General features: G+C 30.5%; 1 protein-coding gene across 1 annotated transcript; it reads right to left on the reverse strand.

Moving 5' to 3' along the window:
* Positions 1 to 6,708: 6,708 nt before the first annotated feature.
* LOC139489977 (uncharacterized) lies at positions 6,709 to 7,359 on the reverse strand. Its single transcript, XM_071276829.1, has one exon. It carries the CDS (start codon positions 7,357 to 7,359, stop codon positions 6,709 to 6,711), a length of 651 nt encoding a protein of 216 aa, XP_071132930.1.
* Positions 7,360 to 14,736: the final 7,377 nt, after the last annotated feature.

The raw sequence follows: 14,736 nt of genomic DNA on the forward strand, positions 1-14,736 counted from the left end.
AATACTAGCCCGAATTTATATGTACTGGACTGAATAAAATTCTGTGTCACCGGTGAGGATCACGAAGTGATCCGAACCAGCTAGGGGGGTTTGGGGGCATGCCCCTCAAAGAACATTTTGGAATATTAGATGTAAAATCCTGCATTCTGAGGTTACATTTTTGTATCTGGAAGTGTATATAACTTGTCAAAATGTAGAGTTTTTTCTCCATGTTATAGGAAAAATTCTACTTTCCTATTGTCCATTTGACTTCTATATATTTGCAGAAAAAAATTCTTAAAAATTCATTTTTTATAATTGACAAGGAAATTAGACTATGATAAAGTATAGTAATACAGTTAAAGGAAGTATAAATGTAAAAAATATTTTTTTTTTTAAATTGTATAAAGGTATAAAAATAATGAAAAGTTATTTGAATTTTATATTTTTATGATTTAATCTTTTTCACCCATAAAACGTAAATATAAGGAATAATTTTGAATGGTGAAAAATAAGGGGAAGTAACTCTAGTTCAGTTTGTAAACCAATGGTGTAATTTATTTACGACCTAAAGCTAAGGTAATTGGTGTTAATTAACAGTGTGTTTGACACCAAAGCTGTCAAGTGAAGTCATGCACTTAATGGGTCACTTAATTTGACAGTTTACTTAGCTAGATGAACTTCCTGTTCATGGAAGAATTACGAATTTGCCTGTATTTCAAAGGAATATTACTTATGAAATCAATCTCAAGGCTAAGAAATACGGGTGAAATCGGGTCATTTTCGGAATTCCCGGGTTATTTCAATGACCCGATGGGTGTTCCGGGTGATCCCTCAGAATTGTGAAAATCTCGGGTCACACCCGCAGAATACGGGTCAGTTGACAGATATGTCAACATTATTGTCCCATATTAGTTATCTTAGAAAGTTTTGCTGATTGCTGAATAAAACTACAATAGGGAAAAATTTGACAAAGATTGAATTTAGTAGTATCGGCCCTTTGATTATGACCCGTGTATATAGCAAAATCCTAAATACACCGTTTGGTGGTGCGCCTGTCAAATGCGGAACGTACCCTTTGATTATGACCCGTGTATATAGCAAAATCCTAAATACACCGTTTGGTGGTGCGCCTGTCAAATGCGGAACGTACAGATAAGGTAATGGGTAACAGGTGAATATATTATTGGTATCGGTATCGGATTCGACCCGGAACTTGTTAATTATTGGCAATATTAATTATGTGGAAAACAAAAGGGTATGGAGTGGTGTAATTTTTAATCTACAGTTGGGTGCAGACCAAGCATTACATGTAGACGGGCCGAAAAAGTTAACGCGGCGTTTGCTCGCGTGCACTTCATGTAAACGCCGCGTTAACTGTGCGTTAACTCCGAAATTGCAGTAGACATTAAAAGTAAACGGGCGTTTACTTTCGCGTTTACCTCCGCGTTAACGCAAAAACGGCGAGTCTTCTAATTTTGTAAAGAGTAAACGGGCGTTTACTTTTCCGTTTACCTCCGCGTTAACGTGGAAAAAGGCGCGTCTTCTATTTTTGTAATAAGTAAACGCGCGTTTACTGTTTGTAGTAAACGCCCGTTAACGCAGATTGTCATCGTAACTTGGATACACTGACCTAAAATATGAAATGATAAGGAACATCAAAATTAATTGACCAAGTGGTCATTTCTGCTTGACATATTGACGATTACAGTTATTTAAAAATGTCACACATTTGTATTTAATTGAACAATAATTATAGTAAATTTCTTGTTCTTCGCAAATAATAGTTTAAGTATGTTTATTCAAATACATGTAATTTAATCCTCACCAAAATCAAACAGTTTTCTCATCTTAGACAGACTGACTCGTAAAACAAAACTTTTTGATATCATTCACCACAACTGACAATATTTACCTCTTAACAAGTTATCTTATTCTATATAGAAGTAATTCAGTTATATTTTTATGCCATAATTGACCATATAAAACAATTGACAGCAATTTTTGTACCAGCCTGACGGCGATGGCCTCTTTTTATTTAAAATATTGAATAGTAAACAAAATTCAGTAGTTTTCATACATCAGACTAACTCGTAATATATAATTATTATTAGGTAGCAATATTTGAATATTATGACTAAAAAATTTTGTTCGCATCAATTTAGATTGCCAGCATGTACTTTTTTATTCAAAATATTGAATCATAAAAAAAATCAGAAGTTTTCATACCTCAGACTTACTCATGTAATAAAATAATTTGTCCGCAACAACAAAAACTGACCATATAAGCATTTTAATATGTAAATCTATATAGCTGCATAGTAAATTAGTTATATTTTCATGTAAGGATTGATTGAATAAGAAAATATGTAGCAATATTTGAATATTATGACTAAAAAAGTTTGTTCGCATCAATTTAGAGTGCCAGCATGTCCTTTTTTATTCAAAATATCGAATCTTAAACCAAATTCAGTAGTTTTCTTACCTCAGACTGACTCATATAATAAAATTGTTTGTCTGCAACAACCAAAACTGACCATATAAGCATTCTAGTATGTAAATCTATATAGCCGCATAGTAAATGAGGTATATTTTCATGTAAGGATTGATTGTATAATAAAATAGGTAGAAATATTTGAAAATTATGACTAAAAAATTTTGTTAGCATCAATTTAGAGTGCCAGCATGTCCTTTTTTTATTTAAAATATTGAATCGTAAACAAAATTCAGTAGTTTTCATACCTCAGACTGACTCATATAATAAAATTATTTGTCCGCAACAACCAAAACTGACCATATAAGCATTTTATTATGTAAATCTATATAGCCACATAGTAAATGAGTTATATTTTCATGTAAGGATTGATTGTATAAGAAAATAGGTAGCAATATTTGAATATTATGATTACAAAATTTTGTTCGCATCAATTTAGAGTGCCAGCATGTCCTTTTTTATTCAAAATATTGAAGCGTAAACAAAATTCAGTAGTTTTCATACCTCAGACTGACTCATATAATAAAAATATTTGTCCGCAACAACCAAAACTGACCATATAAGCATTCTAGTATGTAAATCTATATAGCCGCATAGTAAATGAGTTATATTTTCAAGTAAGGATTGATTGTATAATAAAAAAGGTAGTTATATTTGAATATTATGATTAAAAAAAATTTGTTTGCATCAATTTAGAGTGCCAGCATGTCCTTTTTTTATTTAAAATATTGAATCGTAAACAAAATTCAGTAGTTTTCATACCTCAGACTGACTCATATAATAAAATTATGTGTCCGCAACAACCAAAACTGACCATATAAGCATTTTATTATGTAAATCTATATAGCCACATAGTAAATGAGTTATATTTTCATGTAAGGATTGATTGTATAAGAAAATAGGTAGCAATATTTGAATATTATGACTAAAAAATTTTGTTCGCATCAATTTAGAGTACCAGCATGTCCTTTTTTTATTTAAAATATTGAATGGTAAACAAAATTCAGTAGTTTTCATACCTCAGACTGACTGATTTAATAAAATTATTTGTCTGCAACAACCAAAACTGACCATATAAGCATTTACTTATGTAAATCTATATAGCCGCATAGTAAATGAGTTATATTTTCATGTAAGGATTTATTGTATAAGAAAATAGGTAGCAATATTTGAATATTATGACTAAAAAATTTTGTTCGCATCAATTTAGAGTGCCAGCATGTCCTTTTTTATTCAAAATATTGAATCGTAAACAAAATTCAGTAGTTTTCATACCTCAGACTGACTCATATAATAAAATTATTTGTCCGCAACAACCAAAACTGACCATATAAGCATTTGCTTATGTAAATCTATATAGCCGCATAGTAAATGAGCTATATTTTCATGTAAGGATTGATTGTATAAGAAAATAGGTAGCAATATTTGAATATTATGATTACAAAATTTTGTTCGCATCAATTTAGAGTGCCAGCATGTCCTTTTTTATTCAAAATATTGAAGCATAAACAAAATTCAGTAGTTTTCATACCTCAGACTGACTCATATATAATAAAAATATTTGTCCGCAACAACCAAAACTGACCATATAAGCATTCTAGTATGTAAATCTATGTAGCCGCATAGTAAATGAGTCATATTTTCAAGTAAGGATTGATTGTATAATAAAAAAGGTAGTAATATTTGAATATTATGATTAAAAAAAATTTGTTCGCATCAATTTAGAGTGCCAGTATGTCCTTTTTTTATTTAAAATATTGAATCGTAAACAAAATTCAGTAGTTTTCATACCTCAGACTGACTCATATAATAAAATTATTTGTCCGCAACAACCAAAACTGACCATATAAGCATTTGCTTATGTAAATTTATATAGCCGCATAGTAAATGAGCTATATTTTCATGTAAGGATTGATTGTATAAGAAAATAGGTAGCAATATTTGAATATCATACCTGCCAACTTTTCAAAATGCCTATGGGGGTTTTGTGTGCAAGATGGCTGTCATAGTCCTCAAAAACCTTCAAGAGGGCCTGCACATACATTTTAATGTTGTTTTTTGGCTCCTTCATACTTTTATAAGCCTAAAGTCATTGTAAAATTAATTGTTTTGTTTAAATTGTGGACAAAATTGCTCTTTCAAAATTTCAATTTGGGAGCCTCCATGGGGGAAATCCCCCGCAAATAGTGACAGTTGGCAGGTATGGAATATTATGACTAAAAAAAATTTGTTCGCATCAATTTAGAGTGCCAGCATGTCCTTTTTTTATTGAAAATATTGAATCGTAAACAAAATTCAGTAGTTTTCATACCTCAGACTGACTCATATAATAAAATTATTTGTCCACAACAACCAAAACTGACCATATAAGCATTCTATTATGTAAATTTATATAGCCGCATAGTAAATGAGTTATATATCAATGTAAAGATAGCAATATTTGAACATTTTAATTGACGAGATGGTACAAATGAACATACTTATATTACACTTTATTGATATCCCTTTCAATATACTGTTCAATTTACGTTTTTTTTTTATCATTTGTCAAAACAGAATCTTAAGTATCATGTTAATCCAAGGCAAACAAGGTGGATTTCGATTAAAAATTAATGTATTAAATACACCGAGTTATAGTTAGGAATTCGAAGAGATAATTATAAACGGGGAACGAAACAACGTAAACCATGATGTTTATATCCCATCATATAAAAATATTCTCCCGATGTCTCGGATAACCTTTCTTTCCGTATCGATATTTGCACATGTAACTTTTGAAAGGAAAATATAGAAAATCTGCCAATCAGTAAAGTTAATGGACTTTATGAAAGTGATTTTGTGTAATTTAATATTTCGAATTAAAAGAGTTTTTGAATTGTTCTGGTTTGAAACACATATACGTGAAATATAAAGACTAAAGGTCGCTTTTATAAAATAAATGTGCAAATGAACTTGAAGTTTATTTCTAAATTTACCCAATCAGTTAACGCGAAAAGTAAACGTGCGTTTACTTTCAAGTGCACGTAAAAATACACTTGTAAAATCTGTACTAAACGCCCGTTTACTTTTAAGTGCACGTAAAAATAAATTTGAAGAATTCTGAAGTAAACCCCCTTTTACTACTGACTAAACGGACACATAGTAAACGCCCGTTTACTAGGGTAGACATTAGAAATTTCCATTTCGACCACGTTAACGTAATTATAGTAAACGTGCGTTTACTAGTAAACGGGAGATTTGAAGTTAACTAACGAAATATGTGCACGCGGCGTTAACTTGCGTTTACTTTATGTAATGCTTGGTCTGCACCCAACTGTACACCATTGTCCTATATTAGCTATATATAGAGTTGAATTCTTTGATGTTTCGTTTTTACCCGATGACGGCTGACAAATTGGACCTCGTAATTTTAGTAATATAGATATTTCTTTCTTCCATGTATGTTAATATATGATATATACAAACTCTGACTATTAATTTCATAATTTTGGGTCTATAATTAAAAAAGTTTCCCATTAGGTCTCTATGTTAATTTATTTTTTGAAGTCTTGATTATCTGATGGAGTAACAGCCTTCCAATCAAAACAAAAACAACATACATGTGCTTTTAAAGATTGTTTATTTATACCATGTGACTTTGCTTATTAGAATATATAGATGACCTTAACTGACCAGCAAACAAAAAATTTCATGTCATGTGATTGTTTTAATTGTTTTATATATGATAGGATTCTGCATTGTCCATTTTCTGTTAAAAAAAAATAGATTTAGTATAAACTATTAAAACAGTACTCTATCTATAGGCAAATGAAATGAAAATAAATATTGTTTTATATGTTTACCTTCATATGTTATGTTAGTGGACATGAGTTATGACAGGATTTATCAACTTTTTGTTTCATTTTATGGCATGGAAAAAAACATTACTCACATCAATTTTATTTTTACGGCCATGCATAATCCTTAGTCTCATCTCTATCACTAGAATGATCCATTTTACTCTCAGATTAGGAATCAGATTGAATATTTATCACAATTTTTTGAATTTTTTCCTGGATTGCATCATTTTTCCAATAGCTCGGTTCAATAATATTTTTAACATGATTTTAACCACTTAGTACTATCAATTTGTTCAAATCCTCTTTGGATAAGTGATTTAACATCATTAAGTTTAAATGTTGAATTTTCTTTACCAATAAATCCTTTTAAATCTCCCCATATAAGTTCAATAGGGTTTATATCACAATGGTAAGGGGGGGAAGTCTAAGTACGTCATGTCCTTTCTTTTTAAGGAATTCGTCTACTTTATATACAGGGGCAATTTTCTTAGATTTTATTATTTCATATAACTTTGGTTTTGTAAACTTGCTATCAAATTTGAGACCATGTTCATTTAAAAAGACTTTTTGGGAGTTAGATGTTGGAGCTTTTGTACCATCAACACGGACACTGTGGTAGGATGCATTGTCCATTACTATAAGACTTTTCGGTGGCAAAGCGGGAACTAGCTGTTTATCAACCCATTGTTCAAATACTTTGCCATTCATTTCTGTGTGGTAATCTCTTCCGTCGGTGCTCATCCCCTTAAACACTAAATCGCATCCTTTTAAAAAACCCGTTTCACAACCAGCATGTAATACAACAAATCTTTGCCCTTTACCCAGAGGAATTTTTCTATTTTGCGATTCATCAGGACTGGTCCATTGATGTGATGTAGTATGATTGGTGTCCACCCATGTCTCATCCAAATAAATAGGTGTGTACCCTTTTTCACGTTTTATTTTAATTGTTCTTAAAAACTGTATACGCTGGTTTATGATGTCTATTCTTTCGACAAGACCTTTCCTATTTTTATTGATTTTTTTTATATCTGAATCCCAATTCATGTAGGGTTTTCTATAGCTTATACTTCGATAAAGCAAGATCATGATCTTTCTCCAATATATTTGTCCGTTTTTTAAATGTAACATATTCATTTCTTCTAAATTGCTTATGAACAATAGCCTTTATCATGTCTTTGTCAAACTGGTCAAGGGTATCCTTTTTTGGTGCAATTTTTGAATTTTGATTTTCTCCTGGCCTATTAATTAATTTGTTTATAAAACTTTCACTGATCTTTAAACATTGTGCAGTTCTTTTTGTGATTTTATTCCAGGAATGAAAAGGAGCTCCTAGCTTTGACTCGGCATCAAAATAATTATACACTTTTAGGATTATATCTTTTTTCTTTTAAAATTTTGGGTGGCATTGTCATTCCTTTCTTTTAATTTTAGTAGGGGAAACAATTGTTAACAATGAAAAACTGAAAGATTTTCTTCACCCACGAAGGTTATTATTAAATGAAACAATTTGCTACTTTCAAAATATGAAGTTTTTTTTTTGGTTTTTTTTAAACCATATTTTATTATTTTCTTAAATTGTTTACTTCCAAGATGTGCATTTTGCACATTGATAAATAACTAATGGTATATTAAGTTTAGTCCATTTTTTAATAAAACTTTTCACACCCTCTTTGTCTTGGTTATATGAAACTCACCATGCTAAAAGCCTGAAAAACTTGTGTATAGAAAGTTTACTTATTAAATGAGTTAAAAATCAATAATCAAAACTATAAAGTGATCATTTTCATTGGTGTTTTTTAATATTTAAATATAGAAAGTCACATGGTACAAATAAACAAACATTAAAAGCACATGTATGTTGTTTTTGTTTTGATTAGAAGGCTGTTACACCACTTATACTTACGCCATCAGATAATCAATTTGATGTAGATGTACAAGGTTAGGGAAGAGAACATTTGAATATAATTACACCAACTTTGGACTATATTTATTTGTATATAGTTCTCTACAAAGAAAAGTCATTTATGCCGTGTTGTGTATTAAAATTAAGATATTGCAGAAATTTGTATCTTAGCTGGTTCTCATTCTTAATAGTATTTTTATGGTTTTTTGTTTTTTAATTATAAATATTTGAAAGCTATTATGAGTTAAGTGATATATTTAAAATAAAATAAATACCTGGATGTCTTGACCAGCAGCTGGTGTATCAGTCTGATCAGCCACAACAGTTTCTTAGTCGACTGTGTCTAATTGAATCTGTTGTGTTTGGAGTGTCTCATTTAACCGTGATGGTCTTGAATAGCCAACTCTCCTTCTTCTGCCTGAAGGGATAATCTGAAACATAGTACAAATTATTTAAAAAAAATAAACAGTATGTTTGTCAGAATTTTTAATTAAGTTTACAATTGTTCAGACTAATATGTAATCAAAGATGTATTTGATAAAATTTGATTAAAACTTTGGTTTGAAAGAGCTTGACAGCATGGGAGAAAATACTATAGACATTAAGCATGTGTTAAGGCATACAATGATACAGTGAACTGAGGACAGTAAGTATTGAAAATAAGTAAACAGAAAAAAATTCAACTTTGACCAAATATTATCCAATTTTTTGCAGACAAAAAAAATAATTTTAAATGAACAATTACCATCAAGTTATCAATTGCTGGCTTTTGGTCAAACTGCTCAACATTAGCAGTCTAAATTTCGACTTGGATCAAGTCCTTCAATGTTTCCGTCTTCAAATGACCCCGCCTCTTGCCTTTGCTGAGTTTGGTTCTGCTGAATGTAGACTCGTTATTGACACTTGTTGGTGGTAGACTGAGCAGAGCATCAATAACGAGCTTTATATTGTCAAGGCCATCACTGAATGTTTCAAACACAGATCCCCATGTCAATGCACCATCTAAAAGTCTGTTACCTAAAAAATGAATACACAAAATTGTAAATATTCAATATCAGACATATATTTATAATTTTGAAGAGGCATTAACAAGGGAAAATATAACCATATGAATATTTTATTTATAAAAATATTTAGAAGTTCAAGGCAAAAAAATCGAGTAAATGGCACACTTATAGATTTAGGAGTTGTTTACCGTATAGGTAACATTAAGCTAAAATTAGTTTTTATAAAATAGAGAATGGAAACAGGGAATGTGCCAAAAAAAGACAACAACACAAACAATAAGCAGAAACATTAATTACCTTTGATATATTAAAGATTTCAAAATGGCCCACTCTGTGTTAACTTCCTCTATATCCATGCCTGACCTTATTAAGGTGGATTTGAGATTTTTCTTTACAAGATGAATCTCATGGTCCTCATACTCGAAAATGACAAAAAAAATTATTCATTAAACATGTTAAAAAATGAGAAACATAGTTTTGCTTGCACCATAAAACACAATTTACTTATAGACTGAGAAATTGATGATTTTAATGAAATCCTAGTTTGTTTGCTTGATCTATTTCTGAAAAAAATAAATTGTTATCTAACAACATGATATTTAACATTTAATATCTCAAATTATTAAAAGGAAATAATGATATTAACTTTTATTGCATTTAATTCAAGTAGAATACACATTTATTCTTAAAAAGTATGTTCACTGAATTGTCAATTGAATTATAAATTAGTTCCTGGATTTTTTTTCTCAGTGCGTGTTTATATATATATATTACCAAGTCAGTGAGCATTAGATTTTTAACACAAAACAACAAGTAACAACTAAAAGAGAACAAAACAAAATAAACATCAATCCTTGTTAACTTTTGTCTTTTTGTTTGAACTATTAACTAAAAGTGTTATTAATATATATTCATAAGTTTGAATAATAAATTATTTTTTTTGCTATCAAACAAGGATTGATTATGAAACATTGGATAAAACAATTTGAATGAAACCTAAAAACATCTTCATGATTTTCTTTATTGGCCACAACTGGAAGTCCAATATTGCACTAGCTTCTACTATTTCTGTAGAGGGAAATCTTTTATCCAGTGCCAAAACTAATTTGTTTAGTATCTCCATTTTATAGGCCATTTGTAAGTTTACATGACCTTTTAATGTTCCCCCCTGGAATATCTTTTCAGTAGCAATGGTTGTGATGTCTTCATTTGTCCTATTAAGTCATTAAAATATGAACATGAAAATTTTAAATTCCCTGTCAACCGGAAATTATATGAAGCACATTATTTTTTTGTAAAATAGAAAAAAAAATCCTTCACAACTTTTATGAAAAATATTGCCATTTAAATTTACAGGTATTTATTTAATTACTAATTATAACCTGTACAATCAGAGACAGTAATGCTATGACATATATGATATAACAATACTTGGTTTGCATTTTTTTTTAGAACTTCTGTAGTTCCTTTGATCTGTGCATGTCCTTTATACAATGTTAGGTTCTGTTTCTGCAAATTCCAGGATAGTCTGTTCAAAGGTGATATGATTTCCTAAATAAAATGCAATTAATTAAAGTTCAACACACATGTATATATAAGTTCGTAATATACATAAAAATTTCAATATGCAGTTCATATTCACATTCATTATTTGTAAAGCAGTATTTTTTGTAAAGCAGTAATTACATATAAGAGTAGTAACAATTGTAAAAAAAATCAAAACAGACATGTCAAGATAATCTAGAAAACCAAAAATCAATAAAGCAATCTCAAAAAATATTTTGACTTATAAATGTATGTTTCTTAATAATGATTTATTATTCTACATGTATACCTTTAAATTTAACATGAATGTGACAACCGCTACATCAGTTAGAATTTTTGCAAGTCCTTCAGCTTTTGGATTTCATGTGAAGCACTTTCTAGGTGAGCTTCAAATCCCCTGTAACCTTTGATAAGAACATTTATTGCTCTTAGCATGTGTGGCATTCAACGATTTCCTCCTACACGGGTTGGAAGTATTTTCGTCATGTTAAGTGCAATGAAAGCTCGTTTTGAGGCTTTTTTCTGTTTGGGACCTCTGCGGTACAAGTAGTAAAGACCTGTTAAATAGTCATTTGAAAATTTGACTTAAGACATCTTCTGTAATACAAATTTATGTAAATAAAATAACATGATTAATAAATAAGGGTACAATATAAAAAAGAAGATGTGGTATGATTGCCAAAAAGACAACTATCCACAAAAGACCAAAATGACAGAGACATTAACAACTATAGGTCACCGTACGGCCTTCAACAATGAGCAAAGGCCATACCGCATAGTCAGCTATAAAAGGCCCCGATAAGACAATGTAAAACAATTCAAAAGAGAAAACTAACGGCCTTATTTATGTAAAAAAAAAAAATGAACAAAAATGAACAAAAACAATACATCAATGCATGACATGTTGATGACCCTCTGCTGTTGTTTTTTATTTGGTCGGGTTGTTGTCTCTTTGACACATTCCCCATTTCCATTCTCAATTTTATGACATGCATTGTATATGCATGCATGTAAAATAACATATTAAGCTAAATGCATTTGAAATGAATTAACTAGGACTTTATAATCATGATAATTAATATTTATTGTATTGCCAAATATAAGTATAACTTACCATGGTCCATGTTTACTTTATATCAATATGTAGGTCTAGATTGAGGTTCTTTCATTTCAGTATAATACTAGAACACACCCGCGAAATCGCGGGTATTCAGAGCGTAGTTTATAGTATGTAAAGTGTTGTTGGAAAAATTATGTAAAATATTGAATGACTGGAGAATTTTAGCAAAAGTATCATAAGTCAAAGGTTATTGGGGACAGGAAAATGTGGTTGTTTTTTTTTTATCATTCCTCCTTTATTTCCAAAATTCCCAATTTTGGTTTTCTATCAATTTCAATATGAACAAATTTTTGGTTTTCTATCAATTTCAATATGAACAAATTTTTGGTTTTCTATCAATTTCAATATGAACATAATATAATACATTGAGTATGTTATGAACATTTAAGTAAGGAGCCTGTAATTCAGTGGTTGTCGTTTGTTTATGTGTTACATATTTGTATTTCACTCATTTTTTGTACATCAATAAGGCCGCTAGTTTTCTGGTTTGGATTGTGTTACCTTGTCAGTTCAGTGCCTTTTAAAGCTGATTATGCGGTATGGGCTTTCCTCATTGTTGAAGGTCGTACGGTGAACTATATTTGTTAATTTCTGTATCATTTTGGTCTCTTGTGGAGAGTTGTCTCAACATGGCTATCGTACGGTGAACTATATTTGTTAATTTCTGTATCATTTTGGTCTCTTGTGGAGAGTTGTCTCAACATGGCTATCATACCACATCTTCTTTTTTGTAATCAATGAATTTTGTAAAAGATTTAATAACTGGAGAATTTTAGAAAAGGTATCAAAAGTTCACATGAATAATCTTAGCGCTTATATAAATCTGTATATTATGAACATTCATTACTATAGAAATATAGTGTATTTACTTTCAATGTTAAGTTTACTAATCGATCCATGGTGGTCATTGATAAAGTATACAGACCCTCTCTATTTAATAAACTATGTGACCGCCGTGGATAGTAAACTTGAAAATGATAGCAGATAGAATTATTAAAATACAGTATACAGAAAAACGCAAACCGGAAGTCTAATCAGACTTATCTAATCAGATTTTTGTATTGTTATGAGTTACAATTTATGACAAAAATAAGCAAAGACCCATCGAAACAACATCTGATAAACAAATTTAATAATACTTTTAGATATTTGGATTACATTTTGGCTCTCAATAATGACGACTTCAGTATGTATATTAATGAAATTTATCCTGTTGAACTTACTTTAAATAAAGCTAATACTAACAATGACCACTGCCCTTTTCTCGATCTTGATATCTATATCACTAATGGAAAGCTGAATACTAAAATTTATGATAAAAGGGATGATTTTTCATTTCCTATCGTTAATTATCCGTTTTTAGATGGTGACGTTCCCTTGTCACCATCTTATGGTGTATATATATTTCAACTTGTACGATTCGCTCGTGTATGTAACAATGTTTTAGATTTTAACGAGAGAAATTTATGTATTACTGAAAAATTATTACACCAGGGTTTTCGATATCACAAACTAGTCAAAACATTTACTAACTTTTATCATCGGTATAAAGACATCATTCGTAAATATAGTTCAACATGCAGACTTCTAATACGTTCAGGTATTTCACATCCAATTTTTTATGGTAATATTCTTTATAAAGCACAAAGGTGTCAGTATTCACCTCAGAAACTTACAAAACCTTTGAATAGACTTATTAAGAAGGGATATAATTACGATACTGTTGTCAAGTCATTAAAGATTGCATATTTTGGCGTTAATATTGAGTCACTGATAAGGTCTTTGCATCGGAACTTAACACATTTATTCTAAAAATAGTTGTTGGCATGACACGGGTTATGTTCTTCTCATATATGTTATGATGGTATGATACTAAACCCCTAACGGGACGGATTGTGCCTGATGTTCATATGATGAAATCATAATCTTTCAGTCAGTTTAATTGAAGTCTGGAGCTGGCATGTCAGTTAACTGCTAGTAGTCTGTTGTTATTTATGTATTATTGTCATTTTGTTTATTTTCTTTGGTTACATCTTCTGACATCAGACTCGGATTTCTCTTGAACTGAATTTTAATGTGCGTATTGTTATGCGTTTACTTTACTACATTGGTTAGAGGTATAGGGGGAGGGTTGAGATCTCACAAACATGTTTAACCCCGCAGCATTTTTGCGCCTGTCCCAAGTCAGGAGCCTCTGGCCTTGGTTAGTCTTGTATTATTTTAATTTTAGTTTCTTGTGTACAATTTGGAAATTAGTATGGCGTTCATTATCACTGGACTAGTATATATTTGTTTAGGGGCCAGCTGAAGGACGCCTCCGGGTGCGGGAATTTCTCGCTACATTGAAGACCTGTTGGTGACCCTCTGCTGTTGTTTTTTATTTGGTCGGGTTGTTGTTGTCTCTTTGACACATTCCCCATTTCCATTCTCAATTTTATTAAAATTTCGTCCAATGACGGGACAATATCCGGATGCCTTTTTTCTCGTTTTTCTCCCAAAATAACTCAATCTGAATAATCATATGAATGGATGACAAATGCGACTATGCACTGTACCTATAGGACACAGAGGCGTGTTGATTAATATATTGTGGAAAGAAGAGAAGCGACACCAAAAATGAGGTCTTCTCGTTTAATAGTATAGATTCTTTAATTTTTAGGTCATTTGTCTTTTCTTTATACCCATTATTTGGTATTCTTTATATTATATGAACATGATGAATGAAGGATTTTATGTTTATAAACTAGTACATAGCTACAGAGAACATACATTTCATAAATTAAACATATTTGCTACGCACCAAGCACGTGTGAAAATAAAAAACTGTATCAACACCTCATTATTTT

Source organism: Mytilus edulis, chromosome 9 (genome assembly GCF_963676685.1).
Source record: "Mytilus edulis chromosome 9, xbMytEdul2.2, whole genome shotgun sequence".
Lineage (NCBI taxonomy): Eukaryota > Metazoa > Mollusca > Bivalvia > Mytilida > Mytilidae > Mytilus > Mytilus edulis.